General features: G+C 37.1%; 1 protein-coding gene across 1 annotated transcript; it reads left to right on the plus strand.

The window, feature by feature from the left end:
• The first annotated feature begins 798 nt into the window (after positions 1–798).
• PTPDC1 (protein tyrosine phosphatase domain containing 1) lies at positions 799–11928 on the plus strand. Its single transcript, XM_084269406.1, has 9 exons — positions 799–889; positions 3428–3599; positions 4360–4440; positions 4664–4782; positions 5623–5760; positions 6412–7619; positions 8316–8501; positions 10449–10559; positions 11377–11928. The coding sequence occupies exons 1-9, from the start codon at positions 805–807 to the stop codon at positions 11491–11493; spliced, it is 2217 nt and encodes a 738-aa protein (XP_084125532.1). The 5' UTR covers positions 799–804; the 3' UTR covers positions 11494–11928.
• The last annotated feature ends 955 nt before the right edge of the window (positions 11929–12883 follow it).

Below are 12883 nucleotides of genomic sequence, written 5' to 3' on the forward strand. Positions count from 1 at the left end.
AGAGAATGCAATTATATGCAAGTATTCCTGGCTGTTTATTAAGGGATTGACTTTCAAAAGAGTCAAATGGTCAAGTAGCTGAGTAGAAAATGCTCCAGATACTCATTCATCTTTATTAAGATTAATCTTAATTGATATTCTTATTAATGTATTTATATTTGAAATGCATTTCTGAGTACCAATGAGGTTTCAAAAGGCCTTTGGCTTTCACAGCAAATGTAATTCTTTCTGAGGCAACTGACAGCAGCATTGAAGGGTTATTAATACATATGAGTATTCAATTGCTGCCTTTAATTTTGAATCTATTTAAATATTTACCTTAAAAAGAGTGGAATTGCAGACAAAAGGTGGACAATGAACAGCAGTTACCACCACCTAATCCCCACAATACTACTTGTTTTTTTTGCATGTTTGGTTGGTTGGGGTTTTTTGTGCGTGTATGTGTTTTGTTTTGTGGGTTTTTTTAGCAACTGTCTATTTTAAAACACTATTTATACTGCTGAATCCTAACGATTTTCCAGAATTTGGGACCTAGGGTTTGCCTGTTTAGATAATTTTCAATAGTTGCACATACGGCCGAGATGTACTTAGTTTGGTATTTAAAAAATGCTTTTTGTTTACACTGGTAACTATTTTCATATGAAGAGAAACAGAATCTTATATTGGGTAACAATTTCCACTGGAGATCCATGTAAATAGTTTATTTAAACATCACCAGGTACCAAGTACTCAGCTTTATTTTGCATTTTTGAGCTTCTGCTGTAGGTTTTCAGTAAATGTGTTACTGTTTCAACAGGTACTGCTATGGCTGCAGGAGTTTTGCTGCAGAATGAACTACCATATTCTTCATTGCTAGAGAGCAGTCTGTATCTTGCAAATATGAGTTCAGGTAATAATTTTTCTCAAATATGTCATTCCTGAAATATGCTTAGAAAAATTCTACCTCCCCCCCCAACCTATAGAAAATAAAATTAAAAACCCAACACAGAAATGTTACCCAGAATTACAAACATAAAATGCCTGTAACAAAACCAAACTGCATTACCACAATATGTTAACATGTTGAACTTTTTTTTAATTTTCATATTGTGAGGTCTGTTAATAGAAGAAACTATGATTTTGTGTTCAGAAACTGCCCAGCTCTATGAAACTACAAGCATGTCTTTAACAAAATAACCCTTTCTAATTACGTAGTTAAAACTTTTCTAAGATGGAATTTTTTCTTACTAATTTGGGTGAGTACTTGCAAATCCTGCTAGATTCAGTAGAAAAATAATTATGTGCATCGTTTTACTTTGCTCCTTTCTGGCTCCAGTATAATTTGATATATATGGAAGGAAAGTTTCTGAGAAGAGAAAAAGAATTACATATAAGAAAGCAATATAATAAACATTTTTCATGTTGGCTAGATAAAGGTAGCACTTGCAATAGCCTTTTTCATGTCCTTTCTCATCCATCCACTCCCCAAAATCAAAGCAGCACTCAGTTCATGTTCAATGCTTAGAAGAAGCAGTAGGTTTCTGCCTGATGGAATTTTTATCAGAAGAGTGCTTTCTCTTAGACAGATTCCTCTGTTGTAAGAGTTATAGTTTTCATAGTACAAAGAAAAATGCAGACTGTAGATATCCTTAGGAAAATGCAATGGGATTCATTTGCTTATTGAACAAATTATGATCAGCTTTGTCAATTTCCCCAGTTCCCACCTCTTTCATATGCAGTCTGATGCAGAGATAATGGGATGATGAAGTTTTTAATCATTGGTATAGCCTGTTCTCCACTTAGTTGCATGAGAATTTTGTGCTTTTTGAGACTGTTGCAGCTTTTCTGGCCAGCTCATCCTCCTTCTTAGCAAGGTGGGAGGCAATTTGCCACCTAATATCTACCTTCAAAAGCATGAAGCACTCACAGATGCATCTTCTCCTCCCTGTAATCTGCTTTATCTCAGTCTGCAGGGCTAACGGCTTTACTTAGTAAGAAAGCTGTACACTGAAAAAAAGAAGCCTTTTGTTTTGAATAACAAATTGTGTTTTGTTAGAAGATATGAATGGTCCAGAGTGAACAGTCTACAATTCATCATGTTCTGAACCATTTCAGTAGGAACACACTAATCCCAATCATTATAGAGCTAATGATGTATTTTGGAGCAACTGAGTGGAGGGGGAGAGGTGGTTGTGGAATGTAGAACCAAGAGGTGGGGGAGTATAATGTACTTACAGATTTCTCAGGAAGCAGAGCCTTCAGCTACATTTTGATTGTTCTTTTGAATTCAGTATTTGGTATCTTAGCAAATTCTGAATGCATGTTATTTGCAACTAACTAAATACTCACATTGTTTATGGAAAATGTTTTAGTCGGTCCCAGTCCGTTTGCAAAATTATCTACTTGAAATGCAACTGTTTTCATCAAGCAGCGGAACAGTTTGTCCTAAACAGACTCAATTCCTATAGAATAGAGCAGCCCCAAGGATAGCTGGCAGCAGCGCCTTCATTGTTAGTTCCTATGGAGACAGCTCAGCCCATGCTGACTAGCTGCTGGAGCGTACAGAAGGATGCACAGCTCTCTGCAACTTCAACGCTGAGCAACTTGGATTTCCAACCAGTGCGTCCCCAGCAGCCTTCCTAGACGGTGGCTGGGGCTGGTCAGTCATGCAGGGCTCACCCCGACGGCGTTCGGCAGTGAGTATTTTCAGCAACTTTTTCCAAGGTCGGAGGCATTCTTCCTCTGATCCCCTTCTTCGCGTAATCCAGAGGCGACGGAGCTCAGTCGTAGAGCTGCTCTCATCCTCGACTCACCGGGTTATGGTAGCAGTATCGTCTCTCAGCCCTGAGGAGCTGGATACAACTTTTCCTGAAAAAAAAAGTAAAGTACTTTTCATTAAGACTGTCGTCAGTTTGGGGTATTTTCTGGGTATTAAATGAATACACTTTTGTTCTGTTAACTGTATTTTATATGTATGCATAAAATAATGGGCTTTGCAAATTTTTTTCCTGTATTTTGTATTTTGTTCACTGATTCCTTATTCAAGGATTAATACATGCTTTTCATTCATAATAGCTTAGCTTTAGAGAACAGATAAAACAGAAGCACACATTCACGCATACATAAAGTATATGGCTAAATATTTTTGATTTCAGGTAGAAGAGGACTTTGACATTTTGTTCTATTGCAAAGGATATCACACAGCTCCAACTTTATCAGAAAAAGCAAAGTTACTGTGAGAAGATACAACTTCTGCAGGAAATCAAGCAATTCCCCCCCCCGCCTTGGAATATTTACTTGAAATCTGTGTTGAAAAATGAGTCTTAAGTATATATTACATATATTTATGTTGTTTGTAACTCCGTCAATTTCAGGCTGAACTGATACTTTTAAGGTGGAGATGAATTTCTGAGTTTGCTTACAGAGTATGTTTTCACCCTTGTTCTAGGAAGTTCGAGGCGTCCAACAGCCAAATACACTAAAGTAGGGGAGCGCCTTCGCCATGTCATCCCTGGTCATATGCAGTGTTCCATGGCATGCGGGGGACGTGCCTGCAAGTACGAAAATCCAGCTCGATGGAGTGACCAGGAGCAAGCCATTAAAGGGCTCTACTCTTCTTGGTAATAAGCAGTATTTATTCTCACTAAATTTAACTGCATCTCTTGTATTTATTAAAAGAGAGAATTCAAGGTAAAATAATGAGGGTTTTTTTTACATCAGCTACTGCTAACTTAAGTATAAAACATAATGATAGCTTGATTCAGAATTACTACTTAAAAGCAAACCATAGTGGCCATGGTACACAGCCCAGTAAGGATGATGAAAGACTTCTGTTTACTTACAATAAGTTTGGTTCAGATTCAGAAGAATAAATGCAAATTACAAAAACCCTATTCTGGGTTAGAGACAGTTCTTGCTAAAATTAAAATGCATATGAATGAAAATGTATTCATAATAGAATTTAAAAGTAAAAACACTTGCTGAAGATGAAATAATGTTTGTGTTCAAAACCCTGTTCATAGGCAGTAATATGTAAAATGCATCTTTACATTCTTACTGATTTTTTTTTATAACAGCAAATGTTATTCAGAAGCATACAAACCTTAAAGAGCCAGAGACCTGAGTCCAGAGTTCTATTCAAAAGACATTTATAATCTGTTCACTGGCCTGGCATTTGAACAGTAATGGTCTTTTGAGATGTCCTATCTGTATTCAGTTTAACAGGATTTATCACTGTATGACAGTAGATTAAAAAAAAAGTTTCTAGTTATTCAGCAAAGTATTTCTGTCTTGAAAATAACACAGTAGTCTTCTTTTGGCAGATTCATACCCAGGGAATTATTAATAACAACATTACTATCTACTTTTCTAAATTCTCAGGATAACAGATAACATACTGGCTATGGCTCGACCCTCAACAGAATTAATTGAAAAGTACAACATTATTGAACAGTTTGAAAGGTAACAGATTTAGTCATTATTTCTTGTAGGTTTTACTAATGTAATTCCTGATGCATTTTCTTTTTCAACATAGATTTGGATTGTTGATAAAGATCCTTTCATTTTAACGGTATACAGGTAAAGATTTATTCTCTGCTAAGAATCAATGTGTGTTGCAGAAAATTATGGGATAATGAGATTTTGGCTGCACATAATACTTTGACTCATCTATTCCTTCCTTAAGATGTGGCATAAAAACCATCATTAACCTTCAGCGTCCTGGGGAGCATGCGAGCTGTGGGAATCCACTGGAACAAGAAAGCGGCTTCACTTACCTTCCTGAAGCTTTCATGGAGGCTGGAAGTAAGTTCACTCCTGCTGCTATTCCTTATTAATTATTGATTTTGGCACTTGAAGGTATTTTTGCTTGAATTCTTGCCTGTTAAAAGCAGCTCTGTAAGAAACGTTGCACAAAATGGGATGTAAACATGAAACTTGGCAAATACAATCACAGAATCACAGAATGATAGGGGTTGGAAGGGACCTTTGGAGTTCATCTAGTCCAACCCCGCAATCAGGAGTGAGTAACACATTATTGAAGATCGTATATGTGAAATGGAGGGTTTTATTCAGGTGTTCAGAATAAAGAAAGGATGACAGCTAGTTAATTTTTTCTTTTTATTCTGAGTTCCCAAGTATATAAAACATTGATGGCATTTCAAAATCTGATACAATTCATGTTTTCTTATCCTAACTATAGGAGGTTATTTAATTTGAGGCCGTTTGTACTGACAGGGGTCTTTTTGTATTTTCATGTTACGGTGCGATGAGAAAAAGTGCCTCACAGTAAGAAACAGCTTTTGACAGAAGTGCTGTTATTTCTAAAAAGAAAAAAATTGCCCTCTACCTATAAATAGCTCAGTAATTTTTGCATGAATCACTCAGTTTTGTTACACCATCTATATTGTAGCTGAACTTCAGATTGACAAATCTTTGCTAGCTTCACATATTTATCAAATTTCAATAGCAAGTGTTCTCTGAAATGGGAAGATAATCTCTTGCAAACAATATGCATTTGGATTCTAAGATCCATTATACAAATTTAGTACTGTAATTTATTATTAGTCATTTCTCCTCTGCATATAGTGCTGACAATTTCACGTTTGGTACGACAGAAAATAACTGTCTCTCTTTTTATTTTAGTTTATTTTTATAATTTTGGATGGAAGGATTATGGAGTAGCATCTCTCACTACTATACTTGATATGGTAAAAGTCATGGCTTTCGCCTTGCAGGAAGGGAGGGTAGCTGTTCATTGTCACGCAGGACTTGGTCGAACAGGTATGTTCTGTACTGCAACATCAACAAAATTGTTCTTCTAAAACGTTCTCTGGTTATACATTATAAACAGATTATTTATGTTCTGTATCACTGCAAGATGTACATCTGTTGAATCGTTAAAAACACTAAACAAATTTGTGAAAATTATCTGAATGGCTGGAGATCTGTTTTTAGTATATTAAATGACTGATATGGAAGGTTAGAAAATTTTGGAATGTGTATAATAATTTCCTGTTACACCCAAATGGGGCAGTTTCTCTTGATGGGAAAAATTCACCCAGTACACTTCAGTTTTCCAGTATTACATGTTTACAAAACCTGCCACTCATTGTTAGATCAGGTAGATTTGGTGGAGCAGCTAAAATTTCACTGACTTCTGGCCCTTTCAAGGCCTTTTTGCCCATGTACTTCCTGGAGAAGCCACCATTGCTCCTTGGTCAGAAATGATGGAACTCCCTAGAGATGCTGTGGTGAGAAAGGCTCTCAGTGTAGTAAGAACAGGTCCAACAAATGCAACTATATGTAGGTAACAGCCTTGTGTAGTAAGGGCATAAAGCCTGGATCTTTACCTATATTTTTACTCTATATTTCTACTAAATATTTTTTTAGCCTGATATTTCTTCAACTAATGCTTGTTTTTGTATTTTCCAGGTGTTCTAATTGCTTGCTATTTAGTTTTTGCAACAAGAATGAGTGCTGATCAAGCAATTCTTTTTGTCAGAGCAAAAAGGCCCAATTCTATTCAGACTCGAGGGCAGTTATTATGTATCAGAGAATTTACTCAGTTTTTGGTTCCTCTGAGAAACGTATTTGCTTGCTGTGAGCCCAAGGCACATACCGTGACACTGTCCCAGTACCTGACCCGTCAGAGACATCTACTCCATGGTTATGAGAGCCGGCATCTCAAACACGTGCCAAAACTTATTCATCTAGTTTGCAAATTGTTGCTAGATTTGGCTGAAAACAGACAAGTGATAGAGGCAGAACTGTTAGACATACCAGATCTCTCTGCTGAAATCGAAGAGACTGTTTCTCAGCTGGTGTCCACACAGCTAGATAGGGAGCTCGCACGGCAGGACAGCGACATGTCGGACTCCTCCCACACCCACTCATCCACTTTTGAGAACCAGGATTCCCTTATTTCCCTGGGACATGAATGTGATCCTCTGTGGAAAAGAAGGAATGTTGAATGCCTTCAGCCTCTCACTTATCTAAAAAGGCGTCTAAGCTATAGTGAGTCAGATTTAAGGAGGACTGAGTTTCTCTTAGAACAAGGAGAAACCGCATGGACAGTACCCGCCCAGATATTACTGTGCAGCAAACTTAAGCAGAACAGTGGTGAGGAAAGTTCTGCCACAGGTGAACAAAAACCACAGCTGGACTTAAACAAAGAAGTCTTAGTGCGTAACACATGCATGTTCTGGAGTCAAGGTAAATTTAGTTTGGATGGACAAAAAGATGGATCCTCACTTTATCACAGAAGGAACTCTACCAAAGAAGTACAACGCAGCAGAACCTTTTCTTCAGGTCTAGCATCCATCCACAACACTGGGGAACCTGGAACGCCAAGGCATAATTTTGCCAATGAGATTGGTCATAGAAAAGACCACAAAACTAGTATGTATAGTAGAAGAGTCTATGTCTCTGAGGACTCTGATTCTTCTTCTTCTTCTAAAGTGAACTTTTCCATTGGATATGACAGCCAAGGTAGCAAAGATGTGTCAGAGACAATTCCACACATTGTTCTGCAGTCAGAATTAAGTTTGGAAGCCCGAAGAATTTTGGCTGCAAAAGCACTTGCAGATATAAATGAATTTCTGGGAGAGGATGAAGTGAAACAGAAGGTAGAAATGTGGCAGGTAATATTTAACTTGATTCTTTCTGCATGTTTTCCCTAGGTTAATTCCTAGAGTGGCAAAATTGCCACCATGTGCTTCAAAATGGCACACTGAGACACAGGTTTATGCTGTGGTGTGCTAAAGGATTGTATTGGTCAGTTATGGGCCAGTTCATTCAAAAGGAAGCAAAAGGCACCTGCAAATTTTGGTCTCTAGCAGGACTAGATTCCAACATTGCTTCTGTTTGTTTCATTCTTTTTACTAATGAAAACAGATGCAGTTATTTGTGGTTGTAACGTGGCTGCTGGTAGCATAAAAACACTATGGATTTTAAGGCAGAGTTGGGTTGGTTTTAATCAGTGCTTTCTTAGAACCAATCATGAGTGTTCTATGTGTAAAAGTAAAATAATTTATTAGAAACTTAACTGCTTATCCTCAAAACTAAGCCCTCTTAGCAACATTTGCTTTGAAGTTTTGAGTCCAAAGCTGGTTTATGTATTCTAGTAGAAATTGGGAGGCTCTGAACTGCACTGCTGAGATCATCGTTCTGTTTTAAAGAACCACTTTTATTAATGCTCATTAATGTTGTTTTGGAAAAATCCATATTTTTTTTAAACTCCTTTTTTTGTTACAAAGTGGCTGCATACTGTTACAGTCAAAGAGAATGTTAGCAAAAGTAAATAGATGATGCATTTTCTTTACTTTTTTCTCTTTAAGAAAGAACTGAATTCTCGCGATGGAGCTTGGGATAAAATCTGTACAGAGAGAGATCCTTTTATCCTCTGTAACTTGATGTGGTCCTGGATAGAGCAGCTGAAAGAACCTGTTATATCCAAAGATGATATTGACTTGCTGGCAAAAAATTGCACAGAATCACAGGATGCATTTTACTTACTGAGAAAGGTAGATATTACATATGTCAATTCATTTTTTAACTGCCAGGCTTATTTTGTTAATGACTGTTAAACTATTAATTTATGGCCTTTAGGAAAGGAAATTGCACTTTTAAAAGGAAGCTTCAATCTCTTTAAAAAAAAAAAAGTATTATTTTGATATTGAACATTATGAGTTGTAATCAATACTATGATTATGAGTATTCTAAGAAAAATACTAGACATTAGCTTTGAACACTGTTTGGTAGAAGCCAAACTTCAGAATATTTACCTGCAAGTTTAATTCTGAAGTTTAAAATCTGGAGGCAAAGATGAGAAACTTTTCTCTTGCTGTATGGCTTTCATTAACGCCACGTCTGGCAGCCGTGCTTAATTGTTGTCATATTTGCTGTGCAAACATCTTCATCCATTAGCTGTGGCAGAGCTGAGGCAAGAAATAGAAAGAAATTGCCAATTCAAGGAATCAGAAGCCAGGCCAAATTCCTTTAAATAAGTCAGAACTGTGGCCATCTGTATTGTGAAATCCCCATGAAAAACAGGTACTTCTGGTCCACACTGTTCAACTGTGCTTCCCCCAAAGGGCTAGATGTGAGGTAAATGAAAAATCCCAAACCACCATAACTCTATTCTTGATCTCTTCATTACACAAGCTCATTTCCTAATTCTTTGGGAATTCTTTGTTTTTGAAGTACTTATGAAGTAAATAGGACCTCTTTTAACAGCTTCCAGATATCCAAGAATACAGCTGCTAATCAGTAGGTGGTCAGAACTGTCTCTGCAGCCACCATCTTCATGACATTACATTCAGAATTCTGAGGTTCATTAAAAAATGTCAAGTTTCTTCCTGAAGCATTTTTTCCACTCAGTTTTAACTTTTGATTTGTATTAAATAAAAAAACTGTTATAAATGAATGGGAAAGGAATATATATATATATAAAAATTTTTAAATACTCATTTTATTTTACCTTATTTCAGAACACAGAATAGTTGAGCTGGCAGGGACCTTTGGATATCTTCTGGTCCCACCACCATTCTTGAAACAGCGTGAACTGGAGTTGCTTGCTTGTATGACATGTTTCAGTCCCTTAATTATCTTTGTGGCCCCTTGCAGGACTTGTTCTACTATGTCAATGTCCTTCTAGTACCATGGAGCCCAGAGCTGGACCCAGCACTCCAGATGTGTCAGCTCTGTTGACCTGCTCCAGTTCTCTCTCTAAGGCAGCCCAGGATGCTTTTAAGCTGCCTTCACCCCAAAGGCCCAGTTCCAGCTCACAGTCAGCTTTGTGTGCACTAGGACACCCAGGTTCATTCCTGCTCATCTGCTCTCCAGCTAGGCAACCCCTAGTGCACATTTAGCTGCTCTTCCCAGAAATTCCTCAACTTTTAATTTAATTTTCACTGCTAAGTGACTACCAGCATGGACATCTGTCTCCCTTGGAAAAGGGATGAGAACTAGCAGCCATGAAGATGTTCTTGCTCAATTTATGCATCCTTGCTAGCACTGCCCAGGTGTCTTTCTGCAAGCTTCCTTTAATGGTGGAGACTTGGTAGGACAGAGAGGTGCACATCATCCTGTGTTAGTTGGGGAAAGAGCCCTAAACATGGTATTTTGGGCTAAAAAGATCAAATCTCACTTTTTCTAGGCAATTAACATGAATTGCTACTGTTCCTGTAGGGGACCTTGAAAAAGAAGTCTTCAGATGCATGCCTGACTTCCTAGAGATTTCCAGAGCAGTTTGTGGTACACTGCAAGAGAAAGGTGTCTCCCATCCTGACTGAAATAATTATGTAGAGGCTCTTTTAGGTTTGTGAAAATTCCCACCCCAACTCCTACTTCTGAAGGTTTCAATACAGGAAGGCACAGTCTGATATTTAAACAGCAATTAACAAAACCTGGAAGTTAAATTTGTGCATTGAAAATACTTCTAATGAGCTGCTGTTCCTTTTACCCACCAGGAACAGTGTCAGACCATCCTTTGTATTTTACACTGTGTGGTGAACTTGCAAATGCTACCAGCTGATGTGGAGGAGGCCTTACTTGCTCGTGCTATTAAAGCTTTCACTAAGGCAAGTAACCATTTGTTCATGACATCATATTCGTGTGTTTTAAATCATGAAAGGTGGATCAACTGAGCAGGCCTCTGTGAGGAAAGCTAAGTAATTCCTTCACATGTGGTCTACTCATGCTTATCTCTTTCAGAGTTTACATTTTATAAGACATCAGCCTACCTAAAGGATAGGAAGTATTATCAACAAAATCAAATTCTGTCACTACAGCCTTGATCTTTTAGTCCCATTTTTCTATTTCTGGATCACTGCCAACGCATGGACTCCTTTAAATGAGGGAAAAGATATTTTTTAGTGGTGAAAATAGTCACTGGGTGCAGCTTACCTCAGGTTTTGGTAGATTCCATACTACTTGGGAGTCTTTCCATCAGATTAAATCATTCTCTGAAAGGACACTGCAATGCAGTTACATTTTGCACCCATAGTATAGGATGTGTGTAACTTCTTTCTGGAATCATTTAATAACAGTGATGCACTAAGCTCACTATTGCTCAGCTCAGAGCTGCTCTCTTCTCAGGTTCAGCAGGTGAAATTACTGCAACAGAATAAATCAGCATACTGCTTCCTCATCTCTTGTAAATCTACAGACATAGAACCTGTTAAAGTCACGACATTTCTCCTGCTAGTTTGTTTTAATGTCTAGTCAGCATAAAAATGAAAATACTTAGCATGAAGTAGTACTAAACACCTAGTATTAAGTATCATGAAACGTATTTTCTTTGATAAATCTTTTCTTTTTAAATGTTGGTCATCTACTTTGCATTTTGATATAGGAAATCTATTTAACAGCTGAACTTATATATCTCCCTTTTCTCAGACAAGCTTTGATTCTGAAAATGGACCATATGTTTACAATACCTTGAAAAAAGTCTTTAAGCAAACATTGGAAGAAAAAAGAAAAAAGCTTAAGGAAGGAAAAGAGAACACCTCTTGATGCCTGCACAGCTATGCCGAAGAATTACACCGGCCTACCAAATTACTTTGCATTTTACAGCTACTGCATTTTGTGCTGTTTGGCATGACTGACCTAACTGTAGGTAATAGTAGTTATTAACAAAGCATTTTATTTTTTTAGAGAGAGTTTTTGTGACAAATGTTCTACCAACACAGCTCTAAAGAACAGCTCCTGTGTGACTGTACATGTAGCACTTGGTTTCAGGCACTATTTGTTTATATTGTGAACTGGTGTCTCTCATTTTCAAATCTATGTATTGCTTTAGAAACCTCTGTCATTGGCAAGCAATGTTATTTTCAAGTTACATTACTGCCATAAGTTCAGTGCCATGGTACACAAAGGTTTAATGGGTTGAGTTAATATTTATGTATTGTTAAGTATGTTTACATTAATGTTACTTCATTTTACTTTGCAGAAAATAAATATTGACTGAACTGAAACTCCTTTTCCTTTTAGAAATTTTAAAATAAGAATAATAACTAACAGATATCTTGAGGCCTACTGTTGCCAGGAGGTAATTTTTTCCTTTAGGTCTTTTAAATAATTGCCACCAATGTGTTTCTAAAAGGTGCTGCAGTAGAAAAATACATTAAGTGTGTTAAGTTGTCAAGGCTTTAATTTAGACTTTTTTGGCTGAGAACACTTTTACAGTGTTTTTAACAGAAAACTGGATGTGACGTTTTAAGTGCTTGGAATAAAATTTTACCTTATTTGCTAAATTTATAGATCTTACAGATGTATAGATCTTATTTTAAGTGAAAACAACTTGCAAACCTTAATAAGGATATAATTCTGTCTGTACCTATGTTCAGCAAGAACTTGCATAACTAAGTGTAATATAATACTACAAATAACGTAAATATTAATACCTACAATATACTTTGTAGAGGTATTTTCATCTAACATGACAGAAACAACTGGGCTATATCATCCTAACTGCAGGTTTTGATCACAGCCATAGGATTCAGGCAGGAATGCCAGTTTGCAGGACTAACAGTTTATCCAGTTTGATACATTTAAGTAGTTAAACAATAATCTTGTCCTTTTCCAAAGTATTATATCACTGTAAATGAGTAATATTTAGAGCTAAATATGTATGTTATACATGCTTCCACTGTTAGTGATACATTAAATTCAGATCCAAACAAGTCCTTTGGCAGAATCATCCTAAAGTGAGCACACTTGAAAGATACTGCGTATGACTCAGATGAAAGCAGCTTGGTAAAGAGACAAGGCAACCTAACGTGCAGTTTTACGGCAGCCAGCACACCTTGGGAATACCAAGATGCATTTGCAGGAATCTTAGTTTCCCAAGAAATTCTGTTTACTACAGTTAGCCGCTCCGAATAACTACCAATGCCTGGTATTA

This window comes from Gallinula chloropus (genome assembly GCF_964237585.1).
Source record: "Gallinula chloropus genome assembly, chromosome: 12".
Lineage (NCBI taxonomy): Eukaryota > Metazoa > Chordata > Aves > Gruiformes > Rallidae > Gallinula > Gallinula chloropus.